The sequence below is a fragment of the Hydra vulgaris genome, chromosome 13 (genome assembly GCF_038396675.1).
Source record: "Hydra vulgaris chromosome 13, alternate assembly HydraT2T_AEP".
NCBI lineage: Eukaryota > Metazoa > Cnidaria > Hydrozoa > Anthoathecata > Hydridae > Hydra > Hydra vulgaris.
Window position 1 is genome coordinate 51,563,121 of NC_088932.1, and position 25,060 is coordinate 51,588,180.

General features: G+C 26.5%; 1 protein-coding gene across 1 annotated transcript in view; it reads left to right on the top strand.

The window, feature by feature from the left end:
• The window catches only part of LOC100215451 (3-hydroxy-3-methylglutaryl-coenzyme A reductase), a 44,627-nt gene that overhangs the window by 6,566 nt on the left and 13,001 nt on the right, over positions 1-25,060 (top strand). The window contains exons 2-13 of the mRNA XM_065816669.1: positions 4,513-4,633; positions 5,555-5,642; positions 11,069-11,153; positions 11,549-11,654; positions 11,799-11,905; positions 16,989-17,114; positions 17,363-17,451; positions 19,024-19,048; positions 19,267-19,413; positions 21,733-21,851; positions 24,112-24,190; positions 24,291-24,449. Of these exons, the coding sequence (XP_065672741.1) occupies positions 4,513-4,633; positions 5,555-5,642; positions 11,069-11,153; positions 11,549-11,654; positions 11,799-11,905; positions 16,989-17,114; positions 17,363-17,451; positions 19,024-19,048; positions 19,267-19,413; positions 21,733-21,851; positions 24,112-24,190; positions 24,291-24,449 (1,251 nt within the window). The remainder of the gene's footprint in view (positions 1-4,512; positions 4,634-5,554; positions 5,643-11,068; positions 11,154-11,548; positions 11,655-11,798; positions 11,906-16,988; positions 17,115-17,362; positions 17,452-19,023; positions 19,049-19,266; positions 19,414-21,732; positions 21,852-24,111; positions 24,191-24,290; positions 24,450-25,060) is intronic.

Genomic DNA, 25,060 nt, shown 5'->3' on the forward strand with positions numbered 1-25,060 from the left:
AAAGTTACTAAAAGATTGAATATAATATCAAGAATTTTTTTTAGTGTTTAAAAAATTAGAGAAGGAAGGACTTAGGTTTACTTGTTAATGATTCCAAAAATTAGACAATTTTATAGATGAACAAGAAACCATAATTTGAGTATTTTTGATAGAAAGCAAAGGATGTCAGAATTAGACTGATATTATCAAAAGTATATTATTTTTTAAGCCTTGTTTTATAGGTTAAATAATCTTAAAAAAGCATTAGACTTTGATAAATATGAGTTGATTTTGATTCCAAATTATTTTGATAAAACTACAGGAGTAGTTTTTTGGCTACTTATTCTCAAGTTTATGTTTGCTGGTATTAAGACTTAACCCTTTAAGGGCCGATATTTTTTCAAATAAATGCACCAAAAAAAATCAATTTTTTTTTATGTTTAGAACTTAGATATTCACATATTAAGAATAAAAAAAAGTCTGTTTTAAAAATAAACTTTATTTTAAACATAAATATGTTTTTTTTTAATTCAAAAAAATGTAAAAATGATACATATTAGTAAAATATATATAGATATATAGATAGATACATAAAGTAATATGCCCCTTGCCTCCTGTCTCTTGAGCGCCATTTTAACATTTTTAATTAGTTGAAACACTTTTAAATTTGATTTAAGTATATATATGAGTTCCAAATAAAATTTTTTAATGTGAAAATAGATGCAGCCACTCAACACTAAAAGAATTATTTCGGAATAAATATTCAATAATATTATGCGGGAAAAAATGAAGTTAAAACTTTGGGGCTGATAGATACTCAAGGACAGCACAACCCTACTGCTATCAAAAAAAAAATGGTGAAAGATATATAGATAATATAGATTTATATATCTATATAGATTTATATAGATTTGGTATCAGCAAAGATCAAATAGTATGTGCAAGTGTAGACAACACAGCCAACATGATTAGAGCAATCACACTTTTAAACTAATATTCAGGTGATAAAAATTTTCGAGATGAAGCTTTGCAGAATGAAGAACAAGAGAAGTTTTTACAACAGGATACAAATGAGGAAGAAAGTACAGCAGCTTGGGAAGAAAATCTAGCCTTGTCCCCCAGAATGGTGTCAACAATTGTCTACTGACATTAGACTGATGCACTGTGTTATTCACACTTTGCAGCTAGCTATTTGTATGATTTAAAAAAAAACATACATTGCCTAACTTTTGTCAAAATTCCATTTTGTTGTAAAGAAACTAAGAAACTCACATACAATATGTTTAGCAAGGAAGCAATACAAAGTCTTTCCAATTTTGGATAATGAGACACGCTGAGGTTCTAAATTCTGTATGATTGAATGATTATTACTTTTTTGTCCATTGTGTGAGCAATTTGCTGTAGTTAATCAGATATTTCTTCTACGCCCTGATACTTGGGATAGGTTGAGTCATTATAGCAATCTTTTAAAAAAGCCATTTGATGTGACAGTTAAATTTCATGGAATTGACATCACTCCCAGAGAGTTCCTAAAGGAATGGTTTAAATGGAAATCTGACCTATAGGAGAATTAACTAATTGCAGAAGACATTTCAAAATCAATGCAGAAATGAGAAGAAAAAACTTTTGATAATGATATATTTCTAGCTGCAGTTTATGTTGATACTAAATATAAAATAAAGTTGGAAAAAAATAATAGCAATAATAGGCTTAAAAATAATAGCAGAAAAAAATTATAAAAGAGATGCCAAAAATATAATAAAAAGTCAAGAAATAAGAAATACTGCTGAGCCATCTATATCGCTTCTTTCAGTTTTAAGTGTGTCTAATTCCAATGGAGAAGAGGATGAGTTTGAAAAAGAGCATGTTAAAAAGAAAAAAAGAAAAGTGCGACCAAAATTAATTTTAATGATAAAAATACTTTTAATACAAATTTTATGGATGACTGTAGGTTATTGGAAGAATCGAGACATTTAAAAGTGAAATAAACTTTTTAGGGAATTAAAGAATACCCAAAAAGGATACAAGAAGTGTGCAGAGAAGTAACATGTATACCTATATCACAAGCAAGTGTAGAGGACTATTTTTTGCGCTTTTATCTTTTTATAGGTTTTATCTTTATAAATATATATATATATATATATATATATATATATATATATATATATATATAAATATATATATATATATATATATATATATATATATATATATATATATATCAGGCCTTGTTACGAGATATCGCTGCGTAGAGAAAACGCGCAACGCATTTCTAAGTTACTCGACTCATCAAATATATTTTGCGTCGTTAGAAGTTATATTGCGTCACTCGCGTCTTTTCAAGTACCGCATTGTAATTAAAGTTATTTTATTAACGCGTTAAAAATCATACAGCTTTTTTTTTTCTCACTATAACAAAAGTTACAAATAAAATCTAAGTTCTTATTTAAAAAATCATTTTTATTATTTTTTTCAAATATAACCTAAATTTTATTTTGAAAAAAATATTTTTTTCATGAAACGTAAGATAATGTTTGTTTATGATTTTTATGTTTATTTTCTTATGATTTTGGTTTTTGGTTATTTTATTAACTGTTAATAAATTTTTTCTTATTTAATATGTGAACTCATTTTAATGTTTTTAAACAAGAAAGAGTTTTTTTTTGTTGTTTATCAGTTACCGATAACATATTCGTGATCATAATTTATTTTCTTAAATTAAACGAACGTCGTTAAAACTTTACGTTATTGAATTAACAATAAACAAAATATCTTATTAATAAAATATTTACATCAAAATGAATCGTGCATTTTTTAAACTATTATGACTAAAAATAAATTTTATATTTAAAAAAATTTATATATTTAATTCCTTAAGATAAAACTTAAAACACTTAATTTTTTTTAACTAATTTTTAACAACAACAAAAAAATTATTTAACAAACTGTTTCTTTAACAAAAAATCTATTAGTTTACAATTGCGGTTAAATGCTTTTACTTACGACTTTATTTCTTCTGAATTAAGGTCACGTTAACGACAATCAAAAGATAATTTAAATATTCTAAAAGATATAAGTTTTTGCGTAGCGCAAAACTGCTGAACGCGTAGGCCAATCGCCTTTTCGCAAGCAAAATGCAAGCTGCGTAACACTTCTTAACAAGGCCTGATATATATATATACATATATATATATATATATATATATATATATATATATATATATATATATATATATATATATATATATATATATATATATATATTTATATATATATATATATATATCTTTATAGTTTGTATCGAGCGATCTGGGTTCTTCACTCAAACCTAATATTTTAGATAATATTTTATTTTTAAAGATGAATCAAGATTTTGATTAATAAAATATCAATACTTAAGTAGTACTTAAGTTACTGTCATAAACCATTAATTTTATTTTGATTTGTTTTTTGCAGAGTGCTCTGAAGCTGGTCTGGAGCCGGAGCTGGACAAAAAATTCTAATGGAGTTGGAGCCTGGAGCTAGTGCCAGTTTTTAGACTTTGGCTCCAAAGCTCTGCTTTCAATATCATATTAATTTTTTTTTAAATGTGTAAGAGAACAGTTAAAATTTTTAAAATAAATACATAAGTATAATCAAATATTAATCATTATTTAATCTACTGTGTTTGATTTGCTGTGTTTTCATCTTTTGTGTTTGTAAAGTGAGTTATACATCATTGAGATACTTAACTCAAATAAGAAAAAGTCCTGAAGCCGTCATCCAAAACTGTTTTAAGAATTACAAAGTGGTTTCCATGGCAACCACTTTATAGGTGAATAACATTGTTTAATTCAAAAAAGTCAATATAGAAGGGGTTAGGAGAAAACTTAAAATTTGTATTTATTTTTTTTAAAATATGATTTTGGCCAGATATTTTGGCTTTTTAGATCACTGCGTACTCTTTTGAAACTAAATTTTACATTCTGTGTTTTATTAACTATTTTACATTCTTTTAAAACTAAATTAAAGTTTTAAATTTTTAAAGTCATAATTTCAAAAAAAAAAAAAATTTTTAACAAATAAATTCACAGTTGTGGTTAAATGCTTTTTTTTACCTCTAATGTTTTCTTTATAAAAGTCACATAAAGGATATGAAAAGATAATTTAAATATTCCAAAATAAAAAAGTTTTCACTTAATCTAAAATTGCTGAATGCATACACAAGTTGCCATTTAGTACATAAAAAGCAAGCTGCGTAATGCTTCTTAACAAAGCTTGATACATATGTGTGTTTAAAAGTGTTTGTGTCTTAATTTTATTCAATAATTCAAATAATTTAATAGTATTCAATAAGTTCAATAATTCAATATATATTTTTGTGTGTGTGTGTATATATATATATATATATATATATATATATATATATATATATATATATATATATATATATATATATATATATATATATATATATATATATATATATAGGTATATTGTATTTAGGATAAATTTTATGTTGGTATATTTCAAAGTTTTTTGTTTACTCTCTAGAAAATGGCAAATGTACTTATTTATGATGCAATATTATTGAATATATCCATTCTACATTCTTTTATTCAAATTTCAAGGATAGTTCGAAAAGCATTTATTCACCAAAAAAAGATAATTTTAGGTACACAATATTTATATATACTTTTATAATTGTTTATAGTTTCTAAAAACATAAAACAAAGTTTCCATATATTATTTTTTGTGATTTTATAATCATTAAATAATGATCATAAATGATTATTAGGGTGGCTCTTAAAACAACATTTTTGAAAAAAACCTGTTCCTACCCCTTTACTTTGTTCTATATAATACTAAAACACTAGGTTTAAAATTATATAAAAACTTTAAAAACAGTAATCACCTTACAAAAAAAGCATGTTTAAAAAAACTATTTTTTTAAAACTTGAAAATAATGACTTTTTATTTTCTGCAAAAAAAAAAACAATAGTTTTTATGCATTTATTTAAGAAAAAAGTTATTTTTTTGTAAATTGATTAATATTTTTAAAGTTTTTATATAATTTCGCTTCTTTTGAGTACCAGGTTGACATATTTTAGAAGAACTTTTATTTTCAAAATTTTAGAGACCAGTCAAATTTTTAAGGGTCTTGAGCCACCCCTAAAATAATTTTTTGTTCAAAAAAATTTTAAACCTAGTGTTTTAGTATTATATAGAACAAAGTAAAGGGATAGGAACAGGTTTTTTTCAAAAATGTTGTTTTAAGAGCCACCCTAATGATTATGAATTTATGTTGCTTCATGAATTCATGTTTTCATTATGCACCATAAATTCATAAGTTTCGAAATATTTTCTAGTGTTCTAATTTGAAATATTCAAAATAAAACAATAAAAATTAACACTACAATATATATAAAAGTTCCTTAAACTTCAACCCTTTACCTCCCCTCTCCCTCCCCCCTCTCCCTCCCCTCCTTCTTCCCTTTTTATTATGTAATCTTAACAAAACTGAAATTTATTTCCACTAATAAAGTTACTAATTGTTAATTTGCTTTTTACTTCAGTTTCATTTTTATTTTTACAGTGAATATTATTCTGTACTGCAGTTTCAACTGTTTGTGTTACATGTGTATTTTACTTCTTGTTGTACCTGATAAATCATACTTACTTAGGTGAGTTTTTTTATAATTTTAGCTTTTTTATTTGCTACGGTGGTATTTTTGTTTTTAGCTAGAACTTTATTTTGTAATTTGTTTGTTTTTTCATTATTTGATTTATTTTCTGACTGTCTTAATTTTAAAATATCTTTTGAACAAATAACTAAAACTAGAATGCATCTCAAAATTTATTTATATGTTAAAAAAGCATTACTTTTTGAAATGCTCAGAACACAAAACCACAATGTGTTATTATGATAAACCATTCTCCATCGTATTTCCCTTTGCAATTTTATTTTATTGTATATTTTATTGAAACATGCAGTAATGCATGTAATAATGATCAATTTCAATCCCCACCAAGCTTCCTAGTATCCCACACAACTTTTTTCTTTGTTTGTTAGGATTCATGCTTTGAAATTAGAAGTTTGAGAGAAGCTCGTATCAAGCATTTAAAAGTAAAATTGACTGTAGTGGCCTCCACAGTTTTAGGAAGGTGAATAAAGCAAAAATAATAATAATAAAAATAGTAATAAAACTCTGTTAAGAAATAGCTATCTAAAGACAAGAGTCCTGAGGAATGTTGATTAATATCATTGGTTAAAGACTTGAATGTTAAACACTTGCCTTTTACTTGCTTGCTACCTTGAGTGGTAAACACTTGCCTGTTATAAAGAAACTTTAATAATTGGAGATTAAATATTAAAATTAATCATGATAAAATTTAGTAAATATTAAAAATATATATGTATATTCAGGGCATGATGGTGAAATTCATCAAAAGTCATGGTCACAAATAAATAAACTATTAATGTAAAATGTAACTGGAATGTATAAAAAAGACCAAGGGTGAAGTAGAATTATTTGTTTTACATGTGATTCTTATATGGCCCGTGTTATAGGTAAGATCAATATATATTATAGATATACATTTTTGTATGGATGTCCAATGGATAGTTTTGTCTCATAGCACAGTATAAACATAAAAGGACCCCCGGATTTCATTCTAGACCAGTTTCCTATAAGAGGACCTGGTGTACAACTTTATTTTACACCAGGTTAACTATTATCAAAGTATTATCCCAAAAGAACTTTTCTCAGGGCATTCGATCAAAATCATTGTTTTAAATCAAAGGACACAGAGTGTTATTCAGTATAACATCCATACAGTTGTATATGGTTTGTAGATGTTTGTAAAGTTTGTAGGTGTAACAGTAAGATCTAAAATATAGGTCAGTGATAGTTGCATCTGGTTATGTTCATGATTAACTCAGCTGAGTTGTAGCACATGACTATGTTATAAATAATATCTGAGGTTGAGTAGAATTATTCATTTATAAAAAGTATGCATCCTATAATTATTTAGCAAATTATATGGACAGAAAGTATATTTGCAGAAAGTAAATGTGCAGTATATGCGCAGAAAGTATATGTGTAGTATATGTGCAGTATAGTTGACTTTATGTGATAGGTAGTTTTTTGTGATTTAAAAAAAAGTATTTTATTATATTAAGCATGATAAATTTGAAACGTCTAAAATATTTGTAAAAAAAAGATAAATAATGAAGGTTTTTGTATTTTTTGTAAATGCAATCTATTAATGTGGAGCTACTCCAAGTAGTGGATGCCTTAGAAAAATACTAAGAATTAAAAAGAAGTTACAGACTGAGATAAAAGCGCAGAAGGAAAAAAAAATTGTTTAGGAGTAAACTAGTAGAATTAGTCAAGATGAATTAAAATTAGTTATTAAAAAAGTTAGAATGTAGTTATTAAAAAAAAAGTAAAGAAAAATTAAGATGTTACAGTGAAATTCATTTATGGTCATGAATAGCTAAACTTATATTGTATAATATCTGATAATAAATATCTGGCATGAATTATAAGAGGTGCAGTAAAATCATTTATTTTATAAATCGTTTATATGTGACCTGTGTTATTACATGCTAAAATACACAAGTAATACAGAAAAATTGGCATGATAAAGTGTTGTGAATATTATAAAAAAACTAGTTTCTTATCTTAGATGGCTTACTTAAATAGAGTACATTCTAGCTGGTTGTGATTGGTTGACAAAAATAAGAGTGTCTTAAAATGTCCCATAAATTCTCCACTCCAACAAACTGATAGTCATATTGATAAATAATTATAATTTATAGCTGCAATTATGAAAATTTATTATGAACATATAAATGCAATTGTGAACATGTAAATGATCATATATTATGAACACATTTATAATTCATAACCTCAATTATGAGCATATTAACCAACTTTGTGACAAAAACATTTGAAGATAGTGCGAACCATCTTGAAAATATATATTGATGCATATATACAGTCTATAACTATAACTATAATTATAAAATCTCAGGACATCCCATCAAGAAGATACATACATACTAGTGATGTGTAAAACTAATATTTTAGGTTCGAAACGATTCGAAACGAAACTAAGCCACTTTCGTTCGAATTCGATTCGATTCGAAAGTACGCTGCACTGATATTGAAATTTGGTATTTAAATAGTAATAATTTATAGTGTGTGACAGAACACAGAACAGAAATGAAACATACATTTTATATTTAATAACCAATCATATTGCAGTTTTATAATGTAAACAAAATTCTAAGCAACACAGACTAGACTCTAGAGTCAAATAAAAGTGAATGAAATCAAATGAGACTAGTATCATACAATACAATTACAATGTGTAATAATTCAAGTTAAAAAAAATCAAGTCAAGTACTTGCAATGCAGTGCATAGAATAAAGACTAAGACTAGTATTATATTTACAGTTATAGTTTAACAGATAATACAATACAAGTAAAAGTACAATGCTATAATGAATGCAAATGCTATACAGTTATGTAAAGTAGTAGTACATGCATAGGCAATTGTTCCAGAAAGTCCGAGACCTTAATCTACAATGTACTGTACTGACTGTGGCTGGCAGGGCAGTCTGGCTTTGGTACGCTACTGCTATGTGCTATACTACAAGTTTTCGTGAATAAAAGTTAGTTCAGCCACATGCTCAGAGAGTAGATTACATCGCCTTCTTGTAACAATGTTACCAGACGTCAAGTTCAATCTCTCTGAATTTACAGAAGTTGCTGGAATAGCTAATAGTGCCCTCGCTATTCTTGAGAGTTTTGGCAAACGGTGATGATTAACTTTCCACCAATCAAGTACATTGGCAATCCTTCCAATAGGAGGTTCAATCCTATACATTCTGACCTCCTCTTGCACAGAAGCTGCATCATCAACTGGCAGCATCCTATTCGCAGTTGCTGTTGTAAGCATGCTGTCGAAGTCATCCCATAAACTACTTGGCTTGGAGGCTGCAGCTGATGTCCGACCAGGACCTGATCCAGGACCAGCACTTCCAAAAGTAGGAGGGGGAGCACCAGCACTAGCAGATGTTCCTACAAAGTATTATATAATATAAATAGATGTAAAACTAAAATAGCAAGCAAAAATGAAAACCTATTATTGTTTTATTATTCATCTGTAATTAAATTAAACCACTATGCAGTAAATCTGAAAGTTAAATCTGAACTGCAGGCCATTACCATTACCATCAAGTCTTAATCTGTGTTAATCACGTAACATAAAATGTAATAGTTTTGGAATTGTACCTTGAATTAAGTTCGTGTCATGATCGCTCAAGGCACAATGTCCACCAACACCAGTACCGCCACGAGATCGGAATTCCTTAGAGTACTGATGAAGACTGTCTACAACAGTAGCTTGCTGTTGTTCAGAGAAGAAGATGGATTTGTAGCGTGGATGAAGAAATGTACATGCTGCATCAGGCAAAGCTGATATGAATTGCGGAAATCGTTGGTCTAGTTTTAACTTTAATTTTTGAGCAATAAGTGCATCACAACCCTTATGTGAAGGATCATTGATGAATCGCTGCAATTGCGGATTTAAGCCATGCAAAGCCGGAATTTTCATAGACAACGTTGGCTAGTTCTTGCCACCTAATTCTCTACTTGCTTGTTCGAATGGAGCAAGAATTGTGTGATAGCCTTCAGCAAGCTTCCAGTCTGCATTAGTCAAGTTATCAATTTTTTCCTTATTGCTAGCTCTGCAGATATAGCATCTTTTTCTTCGCATAATCTCTTCAGCATAAAGTAATCCGAGTTCCACCTAGTAGCAACATTGATTATCAGATCTCGTTCTACCTTTCCTAATCGCTTCTGCTCTCTGTGCAAATTCTGTGTAGCCTGGCAGCTATGGTGATAATGTGACACAATACGACGGCTTTTGGAAAGGACAGTCTGCATTCCATCAATTTCACTCACGGCATCATTGATGGTTAATTGTAAAGTGTGATCAAAACAAGAAAGATCATAAAATGATTGTGAGAGATTCGTGGCGCTTTTCATATTACTGCCATTATCACGCAACGCATAAATTGGAACAGTCCGAGGAAGCTCCCAATTATCAATAGTCTTGTCTAAAGATACAAGAATGCTTTCGCCGGTATGTTCTCCTGGAAACGGCTTGTTTTCTAATGCAAATGTCTTTAGCTCAAATTCAGGGCTTACATATGACAGACAGAAAGAAAGAAATGGATCTTGCGCCCTCGAAGTCCACAGGTCAGTCATGAATGAATATGAAGGAATATCTTAAAAATCTCGATATATTTCATTAGCGGTTTTCTGTTTTACACTACAATATAACTCAGGTACAACTGATCTTGAAAACGTAGTTCTGCTTGGCACCAGATATTGTGGTTCCATTAATTTCATCAGTTCTTTGAATCCTCTGCCTTCTACAAAGTCGTATGGCAACATGTTTAGAGCAAGCATGCAACCAACCGAATTCGTTATAGCGATGGCATTTGGATGACTTGACGACCAATGTGCTTTCTTATTAAAAAGATCATCAACTTTACTTTGCTTCTTATTTTCATTTTTCAGTTCTTGTTCTGCAAGTTTTCTTTTACGATTCTCTTCATTTCTCGCTACACACTCTTTATGCGCTTTTGGATGAGCAGCACGTAAGTGAGCATAAAGACCTGTTGTTGCTCCAGTTGGACACTGAACAGGTAACTTGCATGTTCCTATTTTGCAAATGCCTATAATTCTGTTGCCATTTGTTTTTTGTCTACTAAAAAATTCCCAGACAATACTTCGACAATTACCATCGTTACTATCCGCCATTGTGGAACTGTATAACTTATTTCTTTCACTTTTAAACGATAAAATTCGATTAACTTTGGGCTCGCTTCGAAACAAAGATACTATACTTCGAAAATTCGAATTGTTCGAAAACTAAAAAAAAAGTTCAATTCGAAACAAAACTAAAAGTCAGTTTCGAATTCGCAATCGAAGTTTTGAATTTCGCACATCACTAATACATACATACAGAAATTCATAGATGTTCCCTAAGCATCCAGTTAATATTAGATTTATGTGGATATTGTGTTTAGATTTTCTCTACCTACGATGTTGTTTTTATTTGATTGGGATAAATGTGGAAGAATATCTCGCTCTATGCTATATTGGCATTTAAAGGTATGTTATAAGATAGTATTTGTATTATTTAAAGGTTTTACATATTATAAGCAGTTTTTGTTTTCATTTAAAAAAATATAATTTAATTTATTTAAAAAAGCATTTTTAATTCTCTTAAAAAATCACTTTAAAAAATTCATTTTTTAAAGTAAAAGAATTTTTTATATAAGTAAAAATAATTTAATTTAAAAATAATTTGCAAAAATTTAAATTTTTTTTTTGATTTTAAAAAAATATTGTAGGCTATCTACAATATTAATAAAATCAAAATAATAAACATATTTATCAGAGATAAATATGTTTATTATTGTTATCATTATATAAGTATAAATAAATATTATTTAGCTAAACTAATTTTGCATATTATTCATAAAGATAAATATTTTATTTCTTAGATTAATGGCAAAGTAGAGTTAGTTGAAAAAACCACCACATTAGGACATAAGTTAATTAGTCAGATGATTCTTAAGATACTTTTTGTAATTTTTGGATGCTTATCTGGTAATAAAAATTCTGGTTTTACATTTTGTGTCTTATTTTTTTATATCTTTGATATACTACTCTACATTTTCTTTTGTTAAGTATAACTTACTATCATGATATTTAAACAGTTATATAAGTTTATTTTGTAATTAATTTTTATAGGCTTAGAGGAGATTGAACGCCTTTCTCTTTTAACTATTGTAGCACTTGTAACAAATTGTATAACATTTGTCTCAATATTTCCCGCGCTAATGTGTTTTTGTAGTCAAGTAAGTAATTATTGAGTTATTTTTTAAATTTTATATATATATACACACACACAAAATAATATAAGAAAGATTTGATAATATATTTTGATAGGAATCACTTATTTAAGCAATAACTAGGAAAAGTCAATTTCCTAGTTAATGCTTAATAAATAACCCCTTGGGGCTCTTGCTTCAGCAAAGGCTGAAGATGGTGTCATAATAAAAAGACATTTATATTGCATTTGGCTACTGTCTTGTAGAAGCCTCCTATGCGAAGACTTCAGGTGTAAGCAGAAAATTTCAGTTTAATTTTACCTCTTACAAAGTTCACCAAAATTCAATCTTTAATAAATTCAAAAAGGTTTTTTCCTATTTGTGCAGGTGTTATTTCTGATTGTAATTATTTTTTTCACCTTTTTTACAAGAACAGCTCTTTTGAAAACAAATGTCTTTTTACAGGGATTATCTTTTCCTAGATATATGCGGAAATGTTTTCCTTAAATAAAAAATTTAAATATATTTTTACAATATATATATATTTTTTTAATTTTTCAGTTATTGTCCATAAATAAAATAAGAAAAGTTTCAAAAAAAATTGAGAAAGCAGTCAGCTTAAAGCTAAAATAACACAAATATAAGGAAAATAAATTTCAGTTTTTTTTTTTGCAAAATGTTTTCAGGGTTTGAAAAATATAACTTGGATGATTACTGTTTATTATTGCAAGAAATTAATGCAAAAAAGTCTTACTCTAAGGTCAATTATTCTCAGATTTATAAATCTTGTTTTCTATCTTCGAATATAAGTTCTAGCAACTTTTAAGAAAATTTAAAAGTGGCATTAATGAAAACGAGCCTAATATTTTATCTCCCATACATGTCTGATCTTATTAATTTATCCGAAAAAACTTTCCCTCTAATCTATTGAATCTAATCACCACACGTTTTCTGTTATCCCAGAAAATCTGGTTAAAGGCTTAAAATGGCGATTTTTTTTCTACATGTCACCATATTTCATCCTATTGGCTTTTAGAATCATGCTGCTTATCAGTTGTAAATCTTTAAATAATAAATGCTTGCCATGAAGCTACTTCCACTGAGAAATTATAAAAAATATACTATCAATTATAACTTGTAAAATATCATCTGAAGTTAATTTGAATTAACTTCAGATAATAAATGCAGTATCTGAAGCCACTATTATTTTAAGTGTGGGAAAAACATCAACATTGTTTTAGTTTTTCTATGCATTACAACTTTGAAAAATTGTCTTATTAAAGAGAGTTAATTAAATTTTTTAAAAATCTTACTATGAAAGTTGAATATCAGGTTTGATTTAAGTAAAGACTTTTTTCTTTTTATTACCTTCTTATATTCCTTATTTAAATCACCACTGTTTACCTTGACAAAGATGAAAGTTGTGGAATCTTACATAGTGAAATCTGGAAAAAAGAATGATTTATGTATTACTAGGGTTTGTGATGAAATTTAATTTGAGAAAGCAAAGTTCTCATCTGAAATGAATGAAGTTGTTGAATGTATCTCTAAAAATTGTACCCTACCAAAGAGGAAAACATTAGATCAGCAGTTTAAATTTTAAAGAACAAACATGACATTTTTCTTTTTTTATTTCATCTGGACCTTATTCTCTATTTAGAAAAATAAATTAGTGTCTTCCTTAACCACAAATGAGCAAGATACTAATTTTTTTTATTACAACTTTATTTTTACTCTGTGAGTTTGAAACATGCTGGGTAAACATCTAAGTTGAAAGCGGTACTAATAGGAAAAACAGACTCTTAACTCAGGTACTTTGCATCAATGCAGGAAAAAAAAATTAAGGGAAATATAAAAAAAAAGAAAATTGGCTAAAATGTTATAACTGTGTTACATTAGGAAACCATAAGAGATTATTGGGTGTTTACTAGCCAATCAAGCAGTTAGTAAAACAATTAAATGCTTACTCAAGATGTTTGAAATGTTTCACTATTTATTTAATTTATATTTTCAACAGAAACAACAATTATTTAAAAGCAAATAACTTGTCAAACATCAAATCTGCTCTAATTCTCTAGAAGTTCCGCACTTAACCTGTTTCTCTGCGCATTGGCTCTGTTTAACAAGGTTTTGGAGTTTAGGGTTGAAAAAATTAAAAAATAAATAAGATTAAGAGCCTCCTCAACTCAAGTGCATCCTCTGGGGCCTTGGGGAGGTGAATTTAATTTAAAAAAATAAAAGTTTTTTTCTTATTATTGTTTTCTTATTATTGTTTTTTAACAAGATTTAAATTATAAATAAAAATTAATTCAATTATTGTCAGGGTTGCATGGTTTTAACCAAATGGTTTAAACCAATGGTTTAAACCATGGTTTAAACCAATTAAAAAAATGTTGGTTTAAACCAAATTAATGTTTTTTTAAAAAGATTTGAACTTACAATAGAAAACTAAAACAGGGTTATGTTAACAAATATAACTAATCTTCAATATAGATATTTTTTTCAAATCCATGATTTTTGTTTCTGTTTTCTCATAGAATAGAGTCCTCAGTGTTCTTATAGAACAGAGCAGTAATAAATTAGTAATAACACTTATTTATCTGTTTTCTTCTACAGGCTTTTTCTCCTTCATTAGGTTTATCAAGAAGCATTGCTTCCTGATGAACTTACTTCATCAGGAAGTTTTCTTAACTATATATATATGTGTGTGTGTGTGTGTGTGTATATATATATATATATATATATATATATATATATATATATATATATATATATATATATATATATATATATATATATATATATATATATATATATACACACACACACATATATATATCGTTAAGAAAACTTTCTGATGAAAGAAATATTTAAATGTTTAGCAAAACTATAAGTAGTTCTAACATAATTTATTGATACCACAAAAAATGTCTCAAAAAACTGGACGCAAATATGATATGATTTGGTTAAAATATACACGAGTGACTGTTCCAGAAAGAAAGGGGTGCAGAGCAGTTTGTAATGCGTGTAGAAAAGAAATGGAAGGTCAAATTCAAAGGATGCATGAACATATAAAAAAGTGCAAGCAATCACATCTTCATGAAATTATGGAGTCAATGGAAGATCAACAACTTCTTGAAGGTAGTTAAATTACTGCATTGCCATTTTAAATTTTAAACTTTCCCTAAATTGTAAACATATATATTTGAATTATCACGTATAGACATATTAACTTAAAATAATTCAATAAACTGCAATTTCATTTTAAAGGTAACTCACCATCAACGTCACAACAACAAATGAAAAGGTCTCAGCCCAATTCAACGTCAGCTAATAAATATTTGAAAATAGATAAGTTTTTCACACAAACAAGCCTCAAAGAGAAAGATTTAATTGATCTGCAACTTAGTAGATTTATATACAGTACAAACTCTAGCTTCAGAACAGTTGAACACAAAGAATTTTATATATAAAAAATAAAAAATTTATCAATATGCTTTATCCAGGATACACTCTACCTAATAGAACTCAAATTGGAGGAGAAATATTAGATAGGGTTTATGCAGAAGAAATTGAAAAATTTAATGTATTGAATGGTAAAATTGTAGCCATGTCTTCAGATGGCTGGAGTAATGTACATAATAAACCTATAGTTTGTATCTCTGTAATTACAGATAAAATTAACATTTTAGTAGAAACAATCAACACTTCTGGTCATTCGCATACTGGTGAATATCTTACACAATTAGCAAGAGAAGCAATAGATTCTGTAAGATGTAAATTTGGATACACAGTAAAAAGCTTTGTGACTGACAATGCAGCTAATATGAAATCAATGAGACAAGTACTGTCAACTGAAAGAGATATTATAACTTTTGGGTGTGCTGCTCATATGCTGAATCTTTTAGCAAATGATCTTAACATTGAAAATGTGAGCAAATGTTACACAAATAATAAAATATATAAGAAATAATCATAAAGCTGGAGCAATTTATAAATTAAATGGAGGAGCAAAATTGCCACTTCCTACTGAAACTTGCTGGAATTCTGTATGTGATTCACTTGAAAAGTATGTCAACAACTGGAGCATCATTTTCACAATGTTTGAAAAAAATAAAGACTTAGATCCTATGATTGGTAAAAAAGTAAGTGATATACAGATAAAGCGAAACACAGAAGATTTATTAAAATATTAAAACCAATTGTAGTAGCTCTAGATAAATTGCAAAGAGATCAAACAAAAATAAGTGACACTGTTGAAACTTTTAAAGATTTGATAAACAGTTTATTATTTTTAACAAGCAAAAAAAAAAATTGAATCTAGATACCTTCAGACTGTCAATGGTGCTCATTTCCTGGCAAACACAATAGATCCTAGATATTTTGGATGTAATCTTTCTGAAAATGAAAATAAAGCTGCCATGAATTTCGCAGATAAAGAGTTCAAGAATTTGTTACCAATAATATTTCAAATTAAAAGCCAAATCTGCTCCATTCGATAAAAGCTATTTGTATAGTGAATCTGTTTTAAAAAATGTATAACCAATAGAATGGTGGAAATCTCTAAAAATTGTGGATTGTAACATAATGGATATTGAAGGTTTATTTAAATGCACCAGCTTCTAGTGCTGGAATCGAAAATTTTTTTTCAACTTTTGGCCTTGTTCATTCTAAGTTAAGAAATCAATTGGGGGTAGAAAAAGCAGCAAAGCTTGTATTTATATATAGAACATTAAATAATGATGTATTGAATAATTTTGATGAAATATTACAGTAATATTGATAAAGAATATAGTTTACTCAAATAAAATGCATTAAACTTTTTTTGAATTTAAAAAAATAACTAAATACGGCATTATTTAATAAAAACCTAATTTTACCAAAAGAAACCATGGTTTTTTTGGTTTTTTTAAAAAAAATCTTTGGTTTTTGGTTTTTTCAAAAAAACCGGTTTTTTTGCAACCCTGATTATTGTATTCTTTTTTAATTGTATTTATTACTTGTGGTTATTTAATAATAAACTTAAATGTTTTTTAAGTTTGCTCTTATTGTTATTAATATAATTGTTTGTGTTAATTTAATATAATCTATCATTAACTTAAATTTTTAGGTTTTAAAAAGTAGCTCTTTAGAATTACAAGTTGTCCACTCAAAAATTTATCTTAGTCAAGTAATGGAAGAACTCTATCCCCCAATAAAGAGTTATTCATCACCTTTATACATAAGATTTGTCATGGTAAGTTATAGTTGCTCTGGTGATGATAATTTTTAATTTCCATAGAGTGTTAGGAGTAGTTTTGTTACAAATGTTTTTCAATTTTTTGTTAACCAAAAATTAGGAGTACTGTGAATTTTTTTGTGATATGTTTTTTATGATTTTTTTTTTTAATCTTTAAATATCATTAGTTAATTTTCTAATTTTATAAAGAATGAAAAAGTTTCTTAAACTTTTCAGAATAAAAGATTTTTATGTTTTTTATATAGTGTGTTATTGTTACTGGTTTGCATCTTTTTAATTGCATTGTTTATGCCTCTGGTCAGTCTTCTATTGTGGTAAGAATCATTTCATTGAGGTAAATTATTATTTTATATTAATTGTTTATTTTTATTGCTAGTAAATTTTTATTCAGGTCTTAATATATGTATATTCAGGTAATAAATGTATTTCACACAGTGGTGTGAAAAATAATATTAACTTAAAAAAAAAAGAAAACAATGGCTTCGTGTAAAATAGTTTGTGAATGATTAAATCAAACACTTCATTGATGCATGTTTTGTTTAACAAACTTTTCAACATGTTTTAGTGTGCCTTTTTTTATATTTTGGTCACCTCCTAGACTTTATAATCATAAATTTTTATGTATTGTTTTGTTTTGTTTTAAATTATTTTAAGTTCTCTAGATTTTAGGATCATATACTTTTTTTTTCGTACATTAATCAAATCAAAATAATGAGATTTTATAAGTTTGTTTATGCTGTCAAGCTCTCTAAATGTTAACTATTTTTATTCTATGAATTAGATTCATATCTGAGTAGGCTGTAGAAAATCGGAAATTGTTTATCAAAGCTATCATTGACTAGGCCATAAGACATGTTCTGGATCACAAATGTTGCAAATAATTTGAGTTTAGCTCAATTTTTTGAAGATCTCGGTTGCATATGAGAAAAAATAAACAAAGGGCAACAAAAATAGGTCCAATAAAATAAAATAAAATAACATGATTTAACTTGATTTGCTCCATACAAGAGTTTGTGGTGAGCTATAACATGTTGGTAGTCCTTGGTAGGCCTACTAGAGATAGTTGAATTCTAGAGATGGATTCAAGCTGGCATGGAATAGCCATAACATGTTAGTAGTCCTTGGTAGGCCTACTAGAGATATTTGGATATCAGGTTTTGGGTTTTTGCTTTTTGATTGAAAAACAAAATCTAATTGAATAAGTTAGCAAATTACAAAACTATTAGAGACCTTGATATTATTTTGCTCTAATTTGCTTTAAAGCTAGTTTTATTATTTGTTTTTCTTGCACTAAATCAATCAAAACAGTATGTTAGATGCTATTATAATTAATTATTATAATAAATAGTATGATAGATGACCAACTTTTTGTTAATTGTTTATTTCTGCAAAGTGTCTTATAAGTGTTCAAACTATTTTAAAGTTCCTCCAAAAAAAATTATTTTCCTTATCTTTGATTCTAAATTAAAGATAAGGAAAAACAAAGAATTTAATGAAATTAAAAAATGCTGACAAAAACTTTTGTTACCAATAAAAATTCCACCTTTTTAAATTTTTTTATTAATTATAAAAGTTTGAATTGTATATCCATGTATAGCAAACTTAGAAAAAATCCATCGGAAGTGTTACTTTATATAAATTCGTTCATATATTTCATCAGTTTTAGAAATTATTTAATAATATAATAATAGTTAATAATATAACTAATATATATGTATGTATTAAATGCTTTATCAATTGAAAATTTATCTATATATTTATTATAATTATTGGCTTTATATTCCTTTATATTCCAATATTTCTAAATCTATATATTCTATTACAGCTAATTCTATTTCTCTAAATATTTTTAATAAGTATGTATATTAGTTTATTATAAGTTTATTTAATACTTTTATTTATTTAGTACTTGGAATGTGTCTGCAGAACAGGTATTTTTTACATTATATGTATTCTGCAGAACAGGTATTTTTTACATTATATGTGTTCTGCAGAACAGGTATTTTTTACATATAATTATTGACTTTTTACATTGTCTATGTATAATTATTTTATTAGTTTTAAATAATTTTGTTGTTGTTGCTGGCAGTGATGTCATTATTTTGTCAAGAAAACTTATTTTAAAATTTACTTTATTATTTGTTTTAAGTTGTATATGGCTGTCATGGTTATCACATTAGCTTACAAATATTTATCTCACGAAATAAAGAAGTCATTACCTCTTAGTCAATTAAAACCTGAAACAACATCTTGTGTTGGTTTGTCATCCTGTAACACAAATAATGATCTACAAAAGGTATGTAGTAATTTGCAAAAGGTATTGTAACGCAAAAATGATCTACAAAAGATAAATTGTACAAATTCTTCATGAAAGGTTTCACAAAAAGTTTTGTGTGTTTTTTATAAGATATTTGAAATAATTTCAATTACCTACAATGTTCTTCAAAGTTATGAGAACTCTAAAACAAAATTTTCCTAAAACAAAAAATGATAAAAATAAAAAGTTTTTTATATGGTAATTTATTGTTTTTACTTGTCTGATGGATATGAAACATTGATAAAAAAAAGTAATATTTCAAAACAAAGGGAACTTTTTTATATAAAAAAGATTTAGTTGTAAAAAGCACTGTAATTTAATTTTAATTTCAAAACTTGGTTTTAGTTTACAAAAATGTATTTAATTTATAATAAGTATTTTATGTTATAATTAACTACAATTTTGTTTTGCAGAGATTTATAGAAAATAGTAGCCTAAAGGCTAAAGAAAACTATTTTACACTGGTTGTAAAATTATTAGATTTAAAAAAAAGAATCTACTTTGCTAATGCAAGAGATACAATTCATAGATTTCATCTAGACATTCAAAAATACTGTGTAATGACATTTAGATAAACCAGAGTTTTATATGTATTGTACAGCAAAAAATCTATATATGTCAAAAAAAAAAGTTTTAAAGTTTGCAAAGCTTCACAAAAGTTGGACAAAAAAGTATCAGAGAAGAATGTTATTGTTGGATGAGTTTAGATTTAATGGTTCAGATAATAAAAGAAATATTGGAAAGCCAGTTGGCAAGTAATGAAAATCAATGTACACTAAAGAAATCTTAAAACATGGAGGTAGAAAAAAGGCTTATAATTTGCAAGTGCTTTTTAGGACTCTCTGGATTAAGACCACTTTATTGCATATTTCTACTTTCTGCAGTTTATATGGTATATTAGTATGTCAATATATATTTATCTTACATAGAATAGGTAATAAACTAAGATGGTAACATACAGGGTGCGAAAAGGTTCGGAAACTTTTTAATAAAGGATTGTATTACAATTTCATTAGGTGAAAAAATATATTAACCTAAGAACATCAAAATATATATACATTTTAATTAGAAAAGTTCATTTTCAAAAATTCCTCCATTTGCTCTGATACAAGCTCTGAGACACCACTGGAACTGATCAATTGCGGCGCGCGCCATTTTTTCGTCGATTTTGCTTCATGCTTTCACCAGATTGCACTTCAACCACTCCACCGACTTGTGTGGTTTAAAACAAACCTTTGTTTCTAGAATCCCCCAGATGGCGTAGTCGAGTGGGTTCAAGTCGGGCGAATATGGCGGCCATTGCTGAGGCAACCAAAATTCCGTTTTTACAAAATTCAGAATCTTGTTGAAAGATCCAATTTTGGTTCGGATAGGTTTGTTGGGTCCAAGGCAACACTGCGGCTTGAAAAATGTTGGTGACATAGTTGTTGGCGTTGATTTTAATTCCATTTTTGACAAAAATAAGCTCTGTTTTGCCCAAAAATGACACTCCGGCCCAAACCATCAATCCAGCTGGCTTCTGGGTGCGTGAAACGATCCGACCTTTTTTGTTAGCCTCAGAAGACCCTGAAGCAAGTACATGATCATTTTGGACATTGTGGGCTTGCTCAATGCTGAAGAATTTTTTTTCTAAAAAAAGAACTTTTTGTTGAAATTGAGCACCGTACTCCCGTAACAACCTTTGACATCTTTGTTTTCTGGCTTCACATTTTTTGTCATCTAGATGCTGGGCTTTTTGAAGCTTTAAAGACTTGAGTTTTAGTTCTTTTTTGACAATATGATGGACACTGTACTCATCAATGCCGATTTCTCTGGCCATTTGTCTCATTGAACGGCGGAAATTTTGTCGAATTCGGTCTTAATCAGTTTGCAGTTGGCAGGAGTGTTGGCAGTGCGTAGTCTTCCATTATGAGGACAGTCCTTAGTGTTGCCCAACTCCTTGAAACGTTTAATTGCTTTAGACACCACAGATTTACTGACATTGAGTAAACACACAATTTCCATTTGACGTTTATTTTGCTGATGCAGGGAAATTACAGACGTACGAATGTTTTCATGTTTGATAGACATCTGAAAATAAAACATTTAAGAATGTTTAATACATCATTCAAGAGAGAATTGAATAACAAATTCAACAATATAAAAATATTAATAAAACATTGTTTTACCCAATATAAATTTTAAAGCAAAAAAAGTTTCTGAACTTTTCCCGCACCCTTCATTATAGTGTCAACTTTAGATGTGTTTCCTTAGGAGGATTTTTCCTTGGAGGATAGTAAATATACAATTTTTTTTTAGTTAGAGCCATTATGGAATTTAACTGACAATGAGATTATTCAACTTTGTAGAAATAAATGCATCCCTCTTCACAGTTTAGAACAATCTTTAAAAGACTATTCAAGAGCAGTCAACATTAGGTAGTTTCTAATATATATATATATATATATATATATATATATATAATATATATATATATTTTTTTTAATTAATTTTTTTTTACATTATAAGTTAGTTTCTATCTATTCTATTTCTATTCTATTTTTTTAAATGATGAATCTTATGCTTCATTTCTAAAAACTAATTCAAGGTTCAAAAATAATTTTGTTTAACAAAAATTAAAAAAATTTGATTAAAATTCTAGTATACTATTTCTTTTATAAACAACGAAGCTAAACAAAGAAAAAATAGCTGTACTTTAAACTGTTCCAAATTTATTTTTTAAATGTTTTAAAAGTTTTCTGCAAAAACTATGGCTAAATTTTTTTTTTCACTAGTGAGCATTTATTTTACTGTTAAATTCATGATTTTTTTTCATTTTTGACAATATAATACAGTTTACATTCAAATCGTTGTAGCAATCCAAAAAGTAGTCAAATAGTATATGCTTTTAGAAAGTTGAAGCAATTTTATGTTCACTTTATGCGATATCAACTAAGCGACTTTTTACTATATTTTAATATTTAAATAAGTCTTTAAACAATAAGGTACAAGAAGTATAAAAATATATCTTTTTTTATAAAAATCACTTAATAATTTGATTGGTGATAATGTAAAATAGTTTGTTACAAAAGTTTGAATTACATTAGATATAAGCGTTATTTACAAATGAAATAAAGTCATAAAATTAAAAACAAAGAAAATTTAATTTTTTATTAAGCTAACCTTTTATATCGAAATACTTAGTAACAGAAAACATTTTTTTAAATACAAAGTTGTTAAACAAAACATAAGGAAAAAAAAACATAAAAGAAACATAGTAAAAAACTTACAAGAATATTTATTTAGACAATTTTTCATAACAATAAAATAAGTTAACTTAAAATTTTGGGTGTTTGTAGGTGCCCTTGCCTCTCATTCATCATTTGTTTTATATATTAGAGAGATTACTTATATATATGTATATATATATGTATATATATATATATATATATATATATATATATATTATATATATATATATATATATATATATATGTAAATTATGTTAGTGTATTTTACAAATGAGTGCTCAATGTTCTTAAAGAACAGAGCAATAATTAATTAGTAAAAAACACTTATCTAACTTTTATCTTCGACTTGAAGTTTCACCATTGCTGGATCATCAGGAAGAGAATATATATATATATATATATATATATATATATATATATATATATATATATATATATATATATATATATATATATGCACATTCTTATGTTAAAACATTTTGAGTAATAGTATTGAAACTTTGTTATTGAAACATGATTTAAAATAATAATAATTTAATTGACGATAATTTTAATTTAATTGTTATGTTTTTAAGTATTATTTTATGATTTAAAGCATCATAAAGTTTATTTTTATTTATTGGTAAAATTCTCACATGTTATTGTATTACATCAAACATTATAATTGATGCTTTCATGTATCCAAAAACTAATTTATTTATTTAAAATATTGTTATTTATAACTTATTTATTTCTGGAAAATTTTTTTAGTATTAAAATTTTTTTATTATATATTATTTTATTAATACTTTTATTGAATATTTTTGAACTTATTTTTGTATTTAATCTTTAAATTAAGGTTTTTTTTAATTTAAATTTGTATGTATATATATATATATATATATATATATATATATATATATATATATATATATATATATATATATATATATATATATATATATATATGTATATATATATATATATATATATATATATATATATGTATATATATATATATATATGTATATATATATATGTATATATATATATATATATATATATATACATATATATATAAATATATATATATATATATATATATATATATATATATATATATATATATATATATATATATATATATATATATATATATATATATATATATGTATATATATAGTTCATCAGGAAACCAGGCTTCCTGATAAACCTACTGATGGTGAAACAATCTTTAGAAGAAAAAAATTAGATAAATGTTTTCACTAATTTATATCCGTATATATATATATATATATATATATATATATAATTTTAATGACAATTATTAATGTTTATTTTTGTTTATTAATGATATTTTTATATTTTTTTATGATTGTTTTATAATTTTGTTTATTAACTATTTCAATAATAGTTATAACCTTTTATTTTAAATTTAATGTGTATATATATATTTGTTTTACTACAGGCGAAAAATTGTTAGCGAGAAACTTTTTGAGATTGATGCTTTAGAAGAACTTCCTTGGAAAGACTACGACTATGCCAAGGTATACTTCAGTTTTAAATACTAAAGACATTTTTTGTCTTAAGTATATAAAAATTTCTCTAAAGTTTACTAAAAACTTTAGAGAAGTTTTTTTTACAAAGGTTTTTGGTGCTTGTTGTGAAAATGTAATTGGTTATTGTCAAATTCCTGTTGGAGTGGCTGGACCCTTGGTTCTTGATGGCGAAGAGTATTTTGTACCAATGGCTACAACTGAAGGATGTCTAGTTGCAAGTACAAACAGAGGTTGCTCTGCTCTAAGAGTGAGTCTATTGATATATATTTGTTTCTTTTTTCTATATTTTTCTTTTCTTTTCAGTCTACTAATTAATTTTTTTTGTAAGGTATGTTTATATATATATATATATATATATATGGGCAATACTATGAATATTGTTGTAGACACATGAAAGTTTATTTAAAATATACCTTTAGTACAAAAATTAATTTATTTAAGTCATTTTTATGCTTCCGAAAGTTACAGTTTTTCTTATTGTCGCATAATAAAAAAGTATCATTGTAGAATGCTATTTTAACCATGAATTTATTTGCAAAATCCAAATTAATTTAGTGTGAAAATGGAGCTAACATGTTCAATTTGTTGTTAGTCAGATTTTATACTTTATAAAATATATATATTTCAAGAAAATAATGAAAGAACTTTTGGAGTTTTCATGTAACCTAAGTTACCAAAAAAATGATAAAGTTTTCTTTTTTCTAAAATTTAGTTAAAAACCTTAAATTTTTCGTAATATATGCAAAAGAATGCTAAATGATGCATTTTCACAATTAAACACATTTTTATTTTAAATTTGTGTGACTTAAATTAACTACATGCATTTACTAAGGTTTTGGCGCTTTTTCATTATGTATT